Here is an 18,664-nt window from a genome sequence, read left to right as displayed (position 1 = left end):
GAGTTAACTCTTCGGCGGATTGTTTGGCCTCCTGCGTGAGTTTCGCAATGCGCGTCCAAAGCTTCCGGTTGTATTTTTGTCGTCTCCACCTCTTCGTAAGGCTGCGACGAGCCTCCCAGAGGTGGAGAAGGTGAGGGTCGACCACGGGAGCCTTGTCACTCGCTAGGATCGTCTTGGTCGCCCGTTCGACATCTTCCTGGATTTGTTGTACCCATCGCTCCAACGCTCGTTCATCACCCCTTATGGGGTTCCCTTTAGCCGCAGCCGATCGGAGTTGTCGGAACCAGTCCCAATTCACGAGCCGTTGCGGTTTGCCTCGCTTTCAATTTAGTTGAACGGGCACTTCGGTCTCGAGGATGAGATGATCTGAGCCCAAACTCTCCCCATCGTTCGTCCAAATGCAACTATCTCGGGTTCTGGCAAGCGTCAGATCGGGGCAAGTGTCGCGACTAATGCTATTGCCGATCCTGGTCGGCTGGTCGGGTTCGCTCAGGAGAGTCAACCGATAGACGTCGATGGCATTCATCAGCTTCCTCCCTTTTGCAGAGGCCTTGGCATACCCTAAGGTGGTATGTGTTGAATTAAAGTCGCCTACTATGGGGAGATTATTGTCTTTGAGGCTGGCTATGCGGAGTGCATCTCGGAAGAGATGGTTGAACGTGTCTTTGGATTTGCTCGGAGAGCTGTACACGTTCAGCAGGAATAAACTGCAGTGGCCCCTCTTCTGCGGCAGGAGTTCGAGGAAGACGTATGGTATTGAGGTTTCTAGTGAATTTTCTCTTACCGGGATATGTTTTGATGCTAAGGTCGAAACTCGTAAGTTTTTCCTCTTCGCTTGTTGTTTCTTGACAAAAAGCGATATAGCCCGACAGTGACGGTACGCAGCCCGCTTCCTGTAGGGCAATAGCGTCCGGCTGCTGCTCTTGTGTGGCGAGAAACCGTGTGAGGGCCCCGCGTTTGCGGCGGTGCCCCCTACAGTTCCACTGCCACACCCGAGCCGCACCGGTTCGCGCGGTTTTAGAATTTGCCTGATCGGATCTACTGGGGGCTGCCCTGTCCATGCTGAAAATTAAGACTTTGAGTCGGTTGCGGTGCAGGGTCTTGCTGGAAGTGTTGTTGGTTGATTGTGTTTTGATCAGGCGGGGGAGGAGGGCTTTCAGAGTTTGGCTTAAGTCTCAGATCTATGGGGGGTCCGTCGCCAATCGGCTCTGGTCTACGCCCGGCATAGCCTCCTGGCCCGGGCGGGGGGTAGGGGCATTGAGGGTCCTCGCACATATTTGGACAAGGACCGCCGAAACGTGATTAGAGACGTTGTCCCAGCGCTTGGATTTAGTTTCTTATCATGCTGTTTAGTTGGGCACTAAGGGCTTAGATCTGCCTTTGAAATTTTGCCTCCCTGTGCTTTTCGAAGGCTTGGAGCCTGCACTGCATCTCGTTTCGAGTGTGATCAAGGATTTGGTGCATGTATTTTTCTAAGCGATTCTCAAGATCGTCTTTCTCGGCCGTAGAGTCGAGCGCGGCGCGTTTGGCGGGCGGCGGACGAGGAGTTTTCGAGTCACCGAGTACTACCGGGGCAGTAGGAATTTGGGTGGTTGAAAAGGAATTTCGGGGAGCGGGGGGAGGGGGGGGGGAAGGGGGGGGGGGGGTTGGGAGGCCGCTCGTCCCAGCTCACCTGAGTATTGACAGCGGCGAGTCCTGAGGGGCCCTGCCGGTGGCTTCCTCCCTGCTGCTGCGGCAATAGTTGGGGCAGCTGCTGCGGCTGTTGCTGATTCTTCACTTGGGACTTTTTCCTAGTTTGGGGTCTTCCTCGGATTCCGCCCGACGGTCCTGTGTCCGTCGGGTCAACGATGGGTCCTTGCGTTGCGTGCGAAGCTCGGGCAAGAGTTAGAGTGTAACTTTCTAGTCCCGAGCCAATGAGAGCGTATGGGTTCGGAGTCTCGAATCCCCTGGCTCCCAGTGCCGGCCAGTGGGCTTGAGAGTTTCTTGTCGGTGGTAGGAGTTCTCTGCGTTGCGAGACTGTATCGGGTCGGATGTTCTGAGTGATGGAGATCTCCGCCTGTTGCAGATTTCTCTTTTGTGTTTGTTGTTTTTGAACCCAGGTCTTGTTGTACGCGGCGCCTTGCGTCGTGCTGGGCATTGCGGATCGTTGGAGGGGTGGTACCCTTCGCAATGAATACAGTGAGGAAAGCGAACGTGATCCTCCATGGCCCCTCCGAGGGAACCGCGAGTGTTCCCTCGGAGGGGAACACTCGCGGTTCCCCTGCCTTTTTCTGGATGCGGACAGACGTCTTTCCCATGTCCGTGGCCGAGGTAGGCATCGCAGACCTGCTCCTTAGGTAGATAGGGGCGACAATGGTATTCCGCGTTGTCCAGGAGGACGAGTCGAGGAATCTGAAGTTCCTTGAAGGTGATGATAACGGAGTCCTTCTGTCCCATGATCCTGGCGTAGAAAACGGCGGGACCCGTTGGGCTGGTTGCTCGGATGTTTTCGGTGAAATACTCGGGCGCGAATTTCTCTCCTATGTAGGAGATGACTCCCTTGCAGGAGCTGTCGGGGGCAGCTTTCTACGCAGCTATTTCGTATTGTCGGTCTTTGAGTGTGATGGTCTTTGCCTTGGCCATTCTGTTCGCCGGTTCGATGTCGGGCGTACTTAGGACGATAATATTCTGCTCCTTTCAAATCCGGACTCGGGATGTTGCAAGCTCCTCGGGACTTAGTTTTGCTGCTGTGGTTACGGCTTTCGATATTTTGAGAGCGGACCAATTCGAGACGGTGAATCCTTCTTGGGGTGTTATCACTATCTTGTGGTGATCCAGCGGAAGCGGAGGTAGAAGTTCCTTCCTGGGTTTCGATTTCCGGTGGCCGCCATTTCTGTAGGTCGAGGTGGGAATCGCTGGAGGGCCGCCATCTTTCACGCCATCGCCCTTGCCGGTCGCCTTTTTGTTGTTTTCGATTTGCCGATTTGACGTACTTGGGTCGTTGCCCTGTAGTCTTTCGGCGCGGGCCCGCTTCTTCTTAGTGTTCTTCCCGACAATGTCTGTCCAAGAAAAATTGGGATCACCCTCAAGTGCTAGTATTGGTGTGCTCTTTACGTCTCCAAGAACATCTTGCTGGCTATAGTTTCGGACTTGCTCGGTGGACGTGGCAGTCCTCGAAGTTTCGGCGTTCTCCATTCCAGTTCCCGCCTGAGCTTTGTTTCCCTTGGTTTGCGGTGGCTGACTGGCCGTACTGTTCGGGCCGTTTCCCGTGTTCAGTTCCATGGGGCCGTAGTCCCGATCCGTACCGGCGACCTTCGAAGCGTTAGGGTTAGCTTTTTACCCCACTGTCAGGAAGGAAAAGTCCTAGGTCTCGAAGAAAAAACGACTGACCGGGGTAAGAATTGTATCCACGGGTACGGCTACCGTTCCGTGTCCTTGTAAGGGGAACGTTCCCACAAAGAGGCGAAGATTTCGGAGCTGGTCAGGGGTGAGCGCAGAGCTGCAGAAAGACGTCCGAACAGGGCGCTTGACTTCGTCTTTTTCTCGTAACTTCCGGCGATGCCTCCCTTCTAACCAACCCGACATTTTGCGGTACATTCTTGCGTCACAGGGCACTGGCGGGCACTCTGAATTGGGCTTTGTATTTCTATTTTTTATGAAAGAAACTACGCAACTCTAAAGTGAAACAATTTTTGATGATGTCCTGATGCACCATTTTAACGCCTAGCATGAAAATAATTTTTTTTGGCGTGTAAGAGGTGTTTTAGGTTATCAATCGTGCTTCCTAAATGTTCTGAACAGTACTTATTGAACTTTTAAAAATTTGCTGGTAAACACTACCTAGAGATATCGCTGAGATATAAAAAAAAAACAAAAAAAAAACAAAGTACTACATTTATGCCAGAACCCAACGCACTTCGGTACTCTGGGTGGTTTGAAACCGATCCTGGCCTTGCTGCTTATCTTTCCAGACAATTGTGTATCCACAGTGACTACGAGAGCCCTGAAGCCAGCCTTCTCAGCCCGAATCACGAGAGTCTTGGTGATTTCACGGTCGGGGGAAATGTACAGCTGGAACCACTGAAGTCCCTCTGGTGCAGCCTGCCTCACGTCTTCGAACGAGGTGGTGCTGTAGATGCTCAGCACCATCAGGGTACCAGCTCTCAGGGCCGCTGTGGGTGGAACATGGCGGATAAAAATTCAAATACCGCAGTTTTTTTTTTTTTTTTTTTTTTGGAGTGATAGAGGTTAGCGCCACTTCCTGGCAAAAACATATTTCATGTACGAACGCAAATCACCACACTACAGCAGAGGCACTGACCTCCCTCTCACTGTCGTCTCTCACAAAGCCAGGTTCCGTTCTGCGTGCACTCCGCGCCTCCACAGAACAGCCCGCTTACATACTTTCGCTTCGCCCACCGCAGCCGCGGTCACGGGTGCCCCTTGCTAACTTTCCAACACTTACGGCCAAGCCACGCAAGCGTCGCACTGCGTCCGAGGAGCAGCCATGACAGGCGCGTCGCGCTGGACAAATTAGGTAAAGGTCCTCAACGGCACGAGAGTTACAAAGGACGCAGGACCACGACTTCCACGCTCGAAAGGGCCTTTCCATAACGTAGTAGCTCCCGCTGCCAATCGCGGCACACCTTGTGTGGTCCTTTGCCATTTTCCTCCTCTTCCCCAAATCGTAGTCGTTCAAGACTGTTCTACCGGCCATTGGCTATAGGATATGCAAAGCAAGTCTCATAAATATATTATTTTTTGTAGTATCGCGTCATTTAGGAGGTGTGTCGCATCCGGCAGTCTTCACTATAGGCAATTCTAAACGAAAAAGAAGAATACTTTACTGATTGCCTGCACATAACCTCGTTGGCAGTGGCAAATAAAAAAAAATTGCCACTTCAATTAAAGCGCTAAAATCTGAATATTCGTATGAAAGACATCTAGTACTCTTGTTAACCGAGAAGGTATGCCAAAGCCAGAATATTGCTAAGTTTATTGATGATAAATTAGGAACTTCTCTAAGCTATCCTTGGATGCATGGTTCCAGTACAGAACCTGTTGACACTGAGAGCTCTCCCATATTTTGTTTTGGCTTACAGATTAATCACATAAATTGGACAGAAATAAAATATTTTCTTTGTTGTTGGCATTGATTTTTTTTACTAATCGATCATTAAAATCATTGAGGATTTTCGCAGTCTATTATGCCGTCAACCTAGAAGCGGTTTTTATATCATTTATTTGTTTAGGATAAATCGAAAAAAAACTAATTTCTTCAAGTAGGATGAAAGATGGTACACCTGATTCCTGGACAGCTGGTGATTTTCCAAGTATCAGCTATTCAAAGCAATGGGATGATATATATATATATATATATATAGGTCTTGTGACGATTGTTTAACAGTTCTTAAATTTCATTGTTGTTCTATAAAATATATAAACCTTTTGCAAAAGGCTGAATCAACCTTGTAAAAGTTTCGTGTCACTCAGTGTTATATTAATATTTTCATGTTATCCTCTGCTCTACTCTGTTTTTTCTTGATCTAAAATATGTTTCAACACCAAAAATAAATCGTGTTTTGTTCTTAAAGACGAGCTCGAAGAACATCTGCACCTTTTGGATATTTTCAAATTTGTTTGCTTTTGCGGAAATCTGCCAATGCGTTTTGTTGTTGTCGCCACATTGAAGCGAACATGTAACAGTTGTAATTCCTGAAATCCTCTTGAAGCTAACAGTTGATGTTAGCTTCATCAGCTTTGTCGTTCCTGGAATTTCCGAGTATTTTTTTTTAAACCATAGCCTGTATGTAACTATAATCATAACTGGAGTCTTAGACTTCCCGAATTGCAGACTTACCTCTGGCTGTGGCTAATTCCCCGTCTGAATGCGCCTTCTTCTGGAATGCCGTTGGTGAGATGGCAAGCGGCATGGAAAGCCTTTGATCTCCCAGCAGAGTGACTTCCATGTTTCTCTGAGCCACGTTCCGGAGTACCCTCGGCCTCAGGCGTAACCTTTAAAAACAAAGCGATGGCACGATGTTTTATCTAAAGCACTTAAAAAAAAAAAAAAAAACACTTCATCGCGTGTATTACAGAATGTGTTCTTTGGGTGTGAGAAAGTCAGCACGGGCTCCCTAAACAAAACAGACAATCAGGAAGAAGCCCTAAATTTACAGGAATCATTAAAGGACAGAAAGGCCATTACCCTTTTCTTTTAAAGAACGGGTTTCACTATTAAAGAACGGATTTCACTGTTTCACTATAAGGTAGGATATTCCTTGTTTGATCGAAAAATGTTTCAAAGTATAAACCACGAAAGAGACGAGCTGTTTGTATTGACTTTCCGTTTATCTATAGATTAAAAGAGCAGCCACTGTGACGACACAATCGAGTGTGCCTTGTATATCGTTCCACGGCAGGAGGGAGTTCGATCCAAAACGTGCTTTTATTATGACTATATTTGGAATAAGGCATTTCTTAAACCGCGGTCACTCTGCTAACACATCTTTAGACCCCTTCTTATCCGCCACTGATTATTCGCGGATATCCGCAGACAATAACTGGTCGACGCCGATAAAAAAAATAATCATATTTGACGGATTGAGGACCGGGGCCGCGTGCCAGGGGCTACGGATGCGGATCGGATACGGAGATCAACGGGTCCGAATTTACGTTTTTGCTGACGCGGTCCATAAACGTGCACAACCACAGAGTGTGGAGTGAATGAATTGACTGAGAGACTAATTGGGGTTTCATAGCGCTAGGGCTGCTAAAGCCAAGATGCACCAAGAGCATAAACTAATATGGAAGCAAAGGTTTGGAAGGAGAAAGAGCTACAGTGGTTGATGATGGTGATAAAACAATATACATTAGATTGTATTAGTGTATACGGGATGGACATGAGTTAATAGTGTGAACTCATGTTAGCGGAAATTACCGGAACAAATTTCCCACTAAATTTAGCGGAAAAATTTCCCGCTAAATTAAGCGGGAAAAAAATTCCCCTCTAAACTTATCGGAAACAATTCCCCGCTAAATTTAGCGGAAGCAGCCAGAAATTTTGCGGTAACTTTTCCCGCTAACTTTAGCGGGAAAATTTCTCTGTTAAATTTAGCTGAAAAATTTCCCTGCTACACTTAGCGAAAAAAATTTCCTCGCTAAATTTACCAGAAAAAGTTTCCCGCTAAATTTAGCGAAAATTTCCCCGCTAAATTTAGCAGAAAAAAATTTCCCGCTAAATATAGCGGAAAAAACCTCGCGTTAAATTTAGCGGGAAAATTCCCCGCTAGATTTGGCAGAAAGATTCCTCGCTAAATTTAGCAGAAAAGTCCCCCGTTAAGTTTAGCGGGAAAAATCTTCGCTTAATTTAGCGGAAAACATTTCCCGCTGAATTTAGCAGGAAAATTTCTCTGCTAAATTTAACGAGAAAATTCCTCGCTAAATAAAAAATTTCCCCGCTAAATTTAGCGAAAAATTTTCCCAACTAAGTTGAAAGGAAAAAATTCCTTGCTAAGTTTAGTGGGAAAATTTTCCTGCTAAATCTAGCGAAAAAAATTCCCCGCAAAATATTTAGCCAAAAAAAATTTCCCCGCTAAATATAGCATAAAAAGTTTCCCACTAAATTGAAAGGAAACATTCCTAGCGAAGTTTAGCGGGAACATTTCCTGCTAAATATAGCGGAAGATTCCCACTAAATGGGAGGGGAGAGGGAGAGGAGGAGGAGGGGTACGGATGAGGGGCGTACCCTCCTCCTTCTCGTAAGCTGCGCTCTAATTCGTCGCTACGGGGCATTGTAAACGTCTTCATTTTATTGTAAAGATGAATTCATTGCCCATGCAATATTCCGCACACGCGGGTGATATTGGAATTTGTGTTTCGTCCTGCAATCCGTCAAAATGCGAACGCGGTTCCAACTTGCAATCAACAATTTACAAAGATGGGCTCACTCAAATTGTATTAAATTATCACCAGACAAAAACAGCCTTTGTGTATTTCCCTCACCGGCTTGAAGTTCTGCAAGACCATTCTTTAAATATGTATGAAATACCAGTAGCCACAAAAAAGTGAACACACGTTTCCGGGACTCGTATTTGATTCGAAATTGATTTTTATTCCACATATTAGAAACTTAAGGTGGAGACGCTTGCAGACGACCAACGCTTTGCTCCCCTCTTCGTTGCTCATCTGCAATCGCGACTATGTGACCCCAATCGAGCAGTTGTAAACACTCTCAAATCTAGGCACACTACGCGTCATGACGATGATGCACCCTGTTAATTGGCGCCTTCATGCGGTCGCCACGAGCGGTGGAAGCAACTACCATAGCCTCCTCTATAATGACAAAGCCTGGCAGATAGTAGTGCCAAAACTATCGATAGTATCGATAGTCGCCATTAATTTGACTATCGATAGTAATAAACTATCACTAGTACTATCGATAGTCGACTATTGAAAAATTATCGATAGTTTTGCGGCACTTGTAGTTCGCGTTGCCCCTTCTTCTTTTCTGGCTTTTTTTCAAATGAAACATTAACTAGCTTAAGCACTCACCATTAGGAATACAAAACTATCAATAGTACTATGGATAGTACTATTGATAAACTATCTATAGTATTAAGACAGTCGACTATCGAAAAACTATTGAAAAATTATGGATAGTAATATAGACAGTCAACCAGCGAAAAACTATCGATAGCACTATCAATAGTCGACTATCAACGTTACTAAAACACTCAGTTGGGAAACTCCCATAGAGACAGCCCTAAAAATATGGCCCCAATCTGTCTCCGAGCACCGAGCTAATGACGAACACAACGCCACCATTCCTCCTGCAGCGGCCACTCGAGAAACTGCACGTGACTTCTATTTTTGGCTTTGACAGGGGTGAACCCCCGTCTCCCCGGCGGACGCGCCGCGCTGAACCACTGAAGTTAAAATGCACCTAGGTCGGGACGCGCTACCTGAAAGGCCCGCTGAGGCATGGTTTTATAAAAACAATATTAATTGTTCCGCAAAACCTTGCGAACTAAAGATGATAAAAACATCACGCGCCCATCATTTGGTACTAAACTCCAATAAATTTCATACAAAAAGAGTCTTTTCCGTTTGTTTTTACGCAAAAAGCAGGCTTTCAAAAAGCTCGAGGTGACCATAGTACAGACAAACGAAAAAGAGTGGCGCTGTTGTCGCATTTAGCTCGGTCTCGGTGGACGCCAGCGGCCCAGGTTTCGACGGCGAGTTTCCCAACTGAGTGTTTTAGTAACGTTGTCGACTATCGATAGTTCTGCGACACTATCGATACTATCGATTGTCAATTTATCGATAGTTTTGCACCACTACTGGCAGGTTGCCACGAGACGCGGCCGCCGAAAGTGAAAAGATAGTGCGGCAGACAACGGATGAGTGGAGAGCCACATGACGGCCGCCCCGCTGCGGCGAGACGCCGAAACACACTTGTCCCGAGCGATGGAATGTCCGCTCGTGCTCCTCGCGTTCTTCGCGCTACACCTTCTTTTCTGGTCGGGTTTGAAAACCATGTTTCGGCTTCTCGTCCGAAATGCTCTCTGCCACCAGGAATGCTCTTTGCTACCAGATCCTCGCGTTTTGAATCTGCGACCGGGCACTCTACGGCTCCGTCGACGAACTGCCAGGTTTGGTGAGTATAGAGAAGGTCATGCAACGACAGCCAGGCTTGAGTGCACTAGAAGGAACGAGTGGGACGAGCTACAGGCTCCGCTCATGCTTTCAGTTGTACCTCAAAATGTTGAAAGCGATCAGGTGGAACCAAGCCCCTTCGATCGCAGCGCCACCTTCGCTGCGATCGAGCAACGACACAGCTCAAGATCATATGGGCAACATAGCCCCTTAAAGGCTATTTCGTGGTTTTTATCATTTTGACGTTAGAGGTAACGTCAAAGCACCACGACACGACGACGTTACGCGACTCCAAGATGGTGTTGTAAGGCCGTCGTGACATCGCGTCGCGTCGAGGACGACGCCGTTTGGTGACATCAAGTCGCCGTTCTAACGAGGTCATGACGTCGCGTTGAAGAGTACGCCGTTACGCGGCATCAAGTCGCCCTTGTAAAGTGGTCATGACGTCGCGCGCCACATCGAGGACGATGTGGTCGTCAATGCCGACGTTGACGTCCACGCCCCACGCAACGTCAAACATCGCTATGACGTCACGTTAACGTCGTCCTGACGTCACCGTGAGCGTCAACGTCACGCCGAAGCCTTCGTCGCCTTCGCCAGCATCAGCGTCGACGCGCAGTCCCGATGCAGTCTTGACGTCGTTTAACGTCGTCAACGATGACGTCGACGTCGTGAAGCTGTCGGGACGTCTTCGTGACGTCGAGTGGCGTCATGTCGACAACGACGTCCACGAACTGGCACCAAGCGTCCTTATGACGTTGGATTGATAAGGACGCCGTCATCTTCACGTCCCGTGACGTTGTCGTCGTCGTCATCAACGTCAACGTTGACATCGTCGTCGTTGTCAACGGCGTTGTGACGACGTTGTGGTGTTTTGACGACAAGTCAGGTCGCGGTGACTTTATGTACGTGACGCCTGATGTTTAGGTTGTATAAAAGATATAGTCAGGCGTTCTATCGTTTCTATGACGTTGACCAGTGTGCCGGTCGAGCTTGGCGTTGGAACGAAACGCATTTTTTCATAAAAAGAGGCTAATCCGTACCGCTTCGCTCGTATTGCCCGAGAGGGCGCTACGAGCGAAGTGGCTTGAATTAGCCGTTTTTTTTTTCACATACGGAGGTACCAAAAAAGCACTCCGGTGGCCCCACTCGGTTTTTCTAGCACACTCTGGCAGGTCATAAGTCCTTATCCAGATGGGACTGAAACAAACTCGGTTGCTGGCTGCTCTATGATAGAACCCTATGTGTGGCAGGTCAATAGAATCCGCACTGCAGCCACCGTACAACAGCAGAGCTCTATTGTGTGTTGTTAGCTGTTGAATATGCAACTAAAAAGGGCGTCACCACTCAAATGTTTAGACACATTTTTTGAGCTCATTAAGAACACATACATCAGTGAAGCGCATCTCAAACCCCCTTGTTCTAAAACTACAAAATAAGGTTATGGCTGCTTCATGCAAGAACATTAAAAGGCCGATTGTGCTGCAACTTCTGCTAATGAGAGACCAGTGAATATACATCAAGTACTATACAAATACTGCCACACCTCCTTGAAGCGTTGCATTCAAGCACAGTTGCAACGTGTGTGGAATAATTAAACCCATAACAAATTGCATGCTGTAAAACCTTTTTTTTTATGTGATGAGTGTATGCCGGGCATCGGGAACACATGGGCACCTCTTGGTGCCCATGTGTTCCCGACTTATGAGGTGTTCCTGTGGCGGCTACGAATTAGTCATACGCGCCTCATTCATGGGCACCTGTTGCGCGGAGAGGATGCCCCAGATGCGAGTACTGCAACACTACTCCATTTTGCATATCCTACATGAGTGCCCCATGTACGACCTAGATTATTTTAAAACTTTTTTGAAGACATAAAACATACTTCACTTACTCATTTTACTTGGTGATGAACCGCTGGTTTGGCAAGCTTATGTGTTTATATTTGTGTAATAACATCGGTTTTACATAGGATTTATTCAGACTTGGTGTTCGAGGTCGAATGATAGGTGCTATCCATAGTTACTTGCAACGTCGCACTTTTGACATAGGATTGGGAACATCCCTCTACAGGGAGTTTTTGCAAGAAAATGGAGTCCCCCAGGGAGGTGTTCTTAGCGTAGATCTATTTAGAGCGCAGTTTTTAGGCTCCCGTTTCCGGCTCTAGCGGCGTCGCCGTCGGCGTAACCGTGCTTTGCATTGTGGCACGTTTTCCATATTGGCGTCACACGTGACGTCACGTGTGACGTCACGAGTGACATTTAATTTTTACGATAAATTTAACGGGAAAATTTCCGCGCTAAATTTAGCGGAAAAATGTTCGATAAATTTTGCATGAAACTTTCCCACTAAAATTAGCAGAAAATTTTCCCGCTAAATTTAGCAGAAAGAATTCCCCGCTAAATTTAGCGGAAAAAATTTCCCGCTAGATTTAACCGGGAATTTTTTCGATAAATTTAGCGGGGAAATTTATCTGCTAAATTTAGCGAGGAAATTTTTGCGCTAAATTTAGCACCGAAATTTACCCATAATGCAACACGCGGTTACGTCACGTGTGACGTCAATATGGAAAGCGTCCCACAATGCAAAGCGCGGTTACGCCGACGGCGACGCCGCTAGAGCCGGAAACAGGAGCCTAAGAGCTGCTCTCTAAATAGATCTACGCTTAGAACACCTCCCTGGGTGACTCCATTTTCTTGCAAAAACTTTCTGTAGAGGGATGTTCCCAATCCCATGTCAAAAGTGCGACGTTGCAAGTAACTGTGGATAGCACCTATCATTCGACCTCGGGCACCAAGTCTGAACAAATCTTGCAAAATTCCAAAACGCCAGGCTGTATCTACATACAAAATACTGAAAAACAGTGCTGCCTATTTACAAATACTTCCCACGCAGTAGTGGAAGTAGGAAGCTTCTGGAGGCGACATGGCACCACCAGAGGTGAAGCCGGTGCAGACTTCGGGTTTAGAGGGACACACCCCGAACGATGACCAAAAATGAACAAAACTAAACGACGCTATTGGACGGCAAGGACACCAGCGGGGGCGTTCCCACTGACCGCGACCTCTACTTCCGGCTTCACTTTTATTGTTTTTCTGGCTCGAGCCGCTCTGTCGCTTCCTCTTCTTCCTACATCCATGCACGAATCGAACCAGGTGATCGAGCGTAGATCGAGCTGAGCAGAAGCCGCACTGATAACCTTCGGCGAATTTTTTTTTTCTTTAATGTGATACATACGCCTTTTCTTTATCATCTTCTCCAGTGTTTTTGAGATACAACTGGTTAGTGCTATCGGCCTGTATATAGAAGCACATTAAGCATCTTTATCTAGCCTGACCAAAGGGACGACAGTGGCTACGTTCTAAGACGGCGGAAACTAGCCCTCTGATCAAACGCGGTTGAATAAGCACAAAATGAGTTCGAGCGTTGAGGGATGTTCCCAATCTTATGTAGTGGATACCATTTGGGGCAGGGGCAGTATCCCTGGGACTATGCAGTACCGCCTCAAGTTCATGTATTGTAAATGGTGCATTATAAGGCTCTTAGTTGCTACCTGAGGTGCTTACAAACTTTTTCTCGGCATGGAGTTTATGCCGGATGAAAGCTGGTATATAATGATCAGAACTCGATACAGACTCATGCTCCCTTAATACACTAGCCTGCTCTTCAATGCTTTCAGGGCAAATTCAGTGTCTAGTTAAAAGAAGAACAGAGTATGCACGCTAACAGTCATTGATATTATGCACTCAGTCTGATACCTCCTTGCATTATGCACTACTGTTCATAAAAGATGTGTATCCCCTGAAGGTCTATCATTTTGACCGTCTACAAATAGACCGTGCGCCAGATTTCATTATCTTGATGGTAATGAAATTAATTTGTGTAGGTATTGGCGTAACTTTTCCCATGCTTTGTCCTGTTTCTTTTTTGCTATGCGGCAGTCGTTATTCCACCATGCTTTAACTTATTGGGAAGATTTGTTGACCTCATGTTTAGTGCAATGATTGATGTTTCTATCATACGCTTGGTGACATGCTTGGTTATGTAATCAATGTAGATATCAAGAAGAGATGTATAGGCTAGCAAAGATGCTTGCTTAAAAATTGTCCAGTTTGCTACCTGCGTCAAAGTTTCAACGGGAAGTTCGTGTTTGAAAAGTAGCAGTTCGACCAACGTATTTTAAAATTATGGAAAGAATATAATATTTATATGGGTTACGGTTGACCCCCCATGAGGAAAGAGGAAACGATGTTCGGTCGTATACGCCAGAGGTCGATGGACGGGAATTCGAGCGGGATGTAGCGCGAAAGTATGTAGCCTCTGGGTTGTTGAGTACGCATAAACCCGTAAAAGAAATAAATCGTTCAGTCAGTGATCCTCGAGTATCAGATCTTCCACTACCCTACATGAAAATATGAGCGTTAAAATCTCCAGGGATCAAAACAATTTGTGGGAGCTCGTGATAGAGACACTCAAGGAAACAAAACACGAACTGCAACAGCCTCCAGTGTAGTATTAAGGGGTAACCAATACCTGGAGTAGCGAAGTTTGGCAAGAATGGAGACGGTCTTCACAAAAAACATGAAAGTACCTTAAAACGCCAAAATGGTTATCGTTCAATTGGATTTTTGAAGCTAAAAGACTAGTGGGTGATGATGGGCTAACAAATAGCACTTAACATTTTAGTGATGTAGCAGTTCTCGACAGGAGCATTGCAGGAAGACTTCGTCCACCGTATGTAAAATAGTAGTAGTCAGAACCGTTCTAACTAAACTTTGAAGTCAATTTTAATCCGAGGTTCAATTTTCTTCTTGGTCTACATATAGAATCACGGGTGGCCGAGTGACGCTTGTCCTTCTCGGACTTGGGCCTTCACTCGTTCATTTGTTCATCTGGAGCCGCCGCTGGTGAACCCTTAAGGGTCCCTGCACTTAGCAGCTTACCAGGTAAACGGGGGTCACCAAAGGCACGATGGAGGCCACGGATTTTAAGTGTCTGGATTGCAGGGGCTGCACGAGGCGCAGTACCCTGTGCTTGGTTTTGAGTAGATCCCGACGGACCTGAATCCCCCTCTTGGTCTGAGGGCGGTGCTGCTGGCACCGCTTCTGTTCAGGTCGAGGGGAACAAAAAAAAGGAGGCACAGATCAAGGACGTCTGTGTTCCCCTTGAGTCAGTTGGCCGTGCAGGTCCCTAGCTGCGCAAGGCCTCAGCATAGGTGCCCAAGGACTGAAACAAGCAGCGTTTCTTGGCCTGTCAGTAGCTCAGTGGTTCTCAAATAGGGGTCCGCGGACCCTTCGGGGTCCGCGAAGGCATTCTAGGGGTCCGCGTTCATCTGTCAAGCCCGGCAATAAAAGTTTTTTTTACTGGTCGAAAAGAAATGTTTCAGTTTTTGGGCGAGTTTCCTCGTGTGCATGTCAATAAGAAAGATCTACTTTACACTAGCCCTTACTTAAATCCATTTATTCAATTATTATGCTATTTAACGTATACCTTCTCCCTCCCCTCACCCCGAACGGGGTCCTCCATCATCTCCGCCGATACACAAGGGGTCCGCGAAACATCACTGGCTGAGAACCACTGCAGTAGCTGATGCTTTCCTTCGTCTTAATGGTCAGGATATATTTCTTCTGCTTCCACAGATGGCATGCCCGTGAGTGTGCAGTATGGGGTCATATACAGGTAGGACAACAGACATGGGTGTTAACAACAGATCGGCTACGTGTCCCCTGTTCCTATATTTTCCGCAAGAATTTCTTTAGCGGAAGCTGCGTGAACCGTATTCAAACCGCAGGCCCCGAAAGCAGTTTTGGTGGTTTGGAATGTACCGCCGGACACGACCATCGATGTTGCCAGTCTTTCCAGATGCAGGTAGAGAATGACGCTCAACTATAACTATCAGGTGTTTGGTGGGAATCCCTGATCCATCTTTCCTGAACATGATCCTCTTCACAGAAACTACTGCAGGAGAACGGAGGCCCTCAAGGATCTCCTCTGTGCTGTTGCGCAGAATGTTGTCTCCGGAGACGACTCTGTAAATGGTGTTGAGCGTGTGGTGTCTAGACACCTTGACTTTTACATCAGCAATGTTCTTCATTTTGAGCAAAGCTATGTTCTTTTGTTTGTTTTTTTATGTACTTTTACGAGTAGGTTTCGATGGTATAGTTTATTTGCAGGATAATCGTCTCCGAGACTGGAGTCAAAAGATGCGTGCAATAGCAAAATGTGACATCTTAGAGACTGTTCGCTGTTTGTTCTGTGAAGGGAGCTCATAAACTTGGTGAACATGTCTGACTTTGAACCTTTAGCTACGAGAAGAAGTTCGGGGCGCAGGCGCTTGCTCAGACGCCACGAACCAGGTTTTGGTCTGGGAGGGGCGGCCATTAAAAGGCAAAAAGACGGCTGTCTCCCCGTCGCTGGAGCTGGTTGCCAGCGGGTCGCAGTTAAAATGACCAGCTTCAACATCTCCTGATAACAATCACTCTAATCTCTTCTGCGATCAGAGTTGAAGACTCCGACGAAGCGAGCCATGCCGTACACATGATCCTCCCGAAACGCGCAAGATAAACGAGGCTGTTTAAGCTCGAGACGCCAAGAGAGCCCAGTCTGTGAGTGCGTGAAAGGAGACGCCGCGCGGTGGGCAAGCGACGTCACTAACTTAACAACCATGGCGGCCTCTTCGAATGGGGCGGATACGAGGGTCTCGCCTATAGATCAATTTATCCACAAAACTATCACGCCATTCTTAAAACAAAGTTAGCAGGAATATAGGAACATACAATTGATGAAGACACTGAGTGCGCAGGCGAGCTGGTGGATGTTGATCATAATGTAGAAAACCCGAGACTGTGGTAAAAGCAAGGAAACGGAGTCGAAGAAGAAAGACAGGGGAAAAGAACGTCTCAACAGCAGGAATAGCGGAACATAGGAACATACGTATGATCTAACCTTTTTATACCGACCGGAAAGAGCGAGCGCAGTTCTACGGTGCGCACAGCTGGCACATCGTGCATCGCGTCCGCTCCTCGAGTTTTGTTTGGTAGATCCTTCCTGGACGTACGTTATGATTATGACGGACCGCAACGAGCTCATCGCTGTCCTCCGTCTGCTCCTCGGGGCCTCGCCGCGCCCAGGCGGCGAGGCCCGTCGGCACGCTCAGCTGGCACGCGAATTACGAAGCGTATAGATCGTTCTTCGTGGACTCGCGAACATCAGGCAGGTTCGATCATCAGACACTGGACAGCATTCAATGGACAACATAAAGAGCGCAATCAATCTCCTCTTCTCGCGACTACTTCGGTGAATACAAGGGAGTAATAATTGAAAGTGAGCGTGTTGTTGGATTGATATGAATACTTGAAATAATAAAACATTGAGGACGAAAGAACTCCTGTTTCTGTCCTCGGCCCCGATTTTTATTATTTCAAGTATTCATACTACAAGGGGTTTCTCGCCACCCAAGACCGCTAAGAATTCAGGCCCCGCACGCACCCACAAAAGAAGCAGACTCTGTGGGAAACTCCCATTAAAGCTTGCTCGTGAGACACTCCGCTGCCGAAGAAATTTAAACTCGTCCGGATTCATCCGATGAACCCGGAGGTCACAAAGTTCGTGTCGTGTTTGCAGCGCATTCGAAACCACGCAAAGCTCCCCCCGTAACCAAGCATGGGGTATCATCACTCACGCATGATGCACGCGCAATACAATCGGTGCCCCCCGGGTTCGTCGGAACGATCGAGACGAGTTCATTTTAAGTATATCTTCGTTGTTGCACGAAATGCGCTACTCGTCGGTGGCGGTCGTGACGTCACGCTGCTGCGGTGGCGCCGATGTCGGCGCAGCGCATGCGCATATAACGGCACCTAGCGGCTGAAACAGGAAGCTGCAGCGGCTGGTGGTCTAAAGACGAAGCCGTGAAAGGAGGCTCAAGGACTCGTGCTGAAAATTGCCGCTATGCTTTGTTAAAACTTCCCTAGAAAACATGGAAGAGGGAGAGGTTACCCGAAACAAGACTCGAGCGGAGCGAAGAAAATAGAGAGTGTTGGAATATGGACGTTTTTGGGTACCTTCAGCAGATTGGGGCATCGCACAGAGCGTGCGCAGAAAGTTTGCGCATGTGCAGTGCAATACCCCAAGCTGTTTGGGGAACCCAAAGCGTTGGAGCCCTCTATTCTAAAACTCTGTAATGAAGAGATAATGCTCATGAGGGACGCCAGCTTCGACCGCTTCGCTTGGCTACGATGCTCGTATTCTGCCCGTAAATATTTTACGTAAGGGTCTGCTGTCGACTTAAGCGCCGTTCACATATATGCGACCGAGTGCGACCGAGAGAGACCAGACCAGTTTTTAAACCTCTTATGACGTCTTACGACCAGCTCCGCTCCGTCGCATCCGGCCCTAAGACGTCGCTATAGGCTTAAAAACCGGTCTGGTCTCTCTCGGTCTTACTCGGTCGCAAGAATGTGAACGGGCCTTTAAACGACGAGTAGAAGCTCTTTCATCTGGTGAAACAGAAGAAAGAACCTTTGGTCGTTGTTCTGATCGCCTCCAGGGGCACGATACCTCAGGTATGCTGTCTTGTTCTCGTTTAGAGTCTGCTCAAGGTCAGCCCCGGAGTTGAAGTAGTCTCCGGACACAGGGTCCAGCTTGGCCCTTCCGAGACGCTCGATGTCGTCCAAGGTCACCACAATGTCATGCACCTCCGGTGAACTGGGTACTGCCATGTTAAGTTGCGTTCAGACTACTCTCGGTCAGATTGGCCTTTTCGGTTCAGGCTTGGCGGGGTAGGCCGTGGTTAGGTACGATTAAGCTAGATTAACAAAGCTTAGTTTCACCTAGATCAAAAGAGTCGAGGCAAGTGCCTGTGTTACGAAAGTACGAAAGGAAGCTTAAAACGCTATATTTTAAAAGATCGAAGAAGTGCTCCTTACTACGAGTGCTGTTTCTGCCCCTCTACAGTGGAGTTGCACGCATTCGGTCTGTGAGATATTTTTGTTAACAGCTGAAGCGCCCTGGTGGTCGGAAAGCAGCT

The 18,664-nt window shown here is 47.5% G+C and overlaps 1 protein-coding gene across 1 annotated transcript in view; it reads right to left on the bottom strand.

Annotated features, from left to right (window-relative positions):
* Positions 1 to 18,356, bottom strand: part of LOC115325839 (hydroxyacid oxidase 1) — a 60,678-nt gene extending 42,322 nt beyond the window's left edge. Inside the window, exons 1-3 of the mRNA XM_029986552.2 lie at positions 18,196 to 18,356; positions 5,840 to 5,994; positions 3,896 to 4,151 (exon numbers count right to left, since the gene is read on the bottom strand). Coding sequence (XP_029842412.2) covers positions 3,896 to 4,151; positions 5,840 to 5,994; positions 18,196 to 18,356 — 572 coding nt within the window. The remainder of the gene's footprint in view (positions 1 to 3,895; positions 4,152 to 5,839; positions 5,995 to 18,195) is intronic.
* Between the last annotated feature and the right edge of the window lie 308 nt (positions 18,357 to 18,664).

The sequence above is a fragment of the Ixodes scapularis genome, unplaced genomic scaffold (genome assembly GCF_016920785.2).
Source record: "Ixodes scapularis isolate PalLabHiFi unplaced genomic scaffold, ASM1692078v2 PGA_scaffold10__122_contigs__length_95168666, whole genome shotgun sequence".
In the NCBI taxonomy this organism is placed as follows: Eukaryota; Metazoa; Arthropoda; class Arachnida; order Ixodida; family Ixodidae; genus Ixodes; species Ixodes scapularis.
This window is presented reverse-complemented; position numbering and strand designations above follow the sequence as displayed.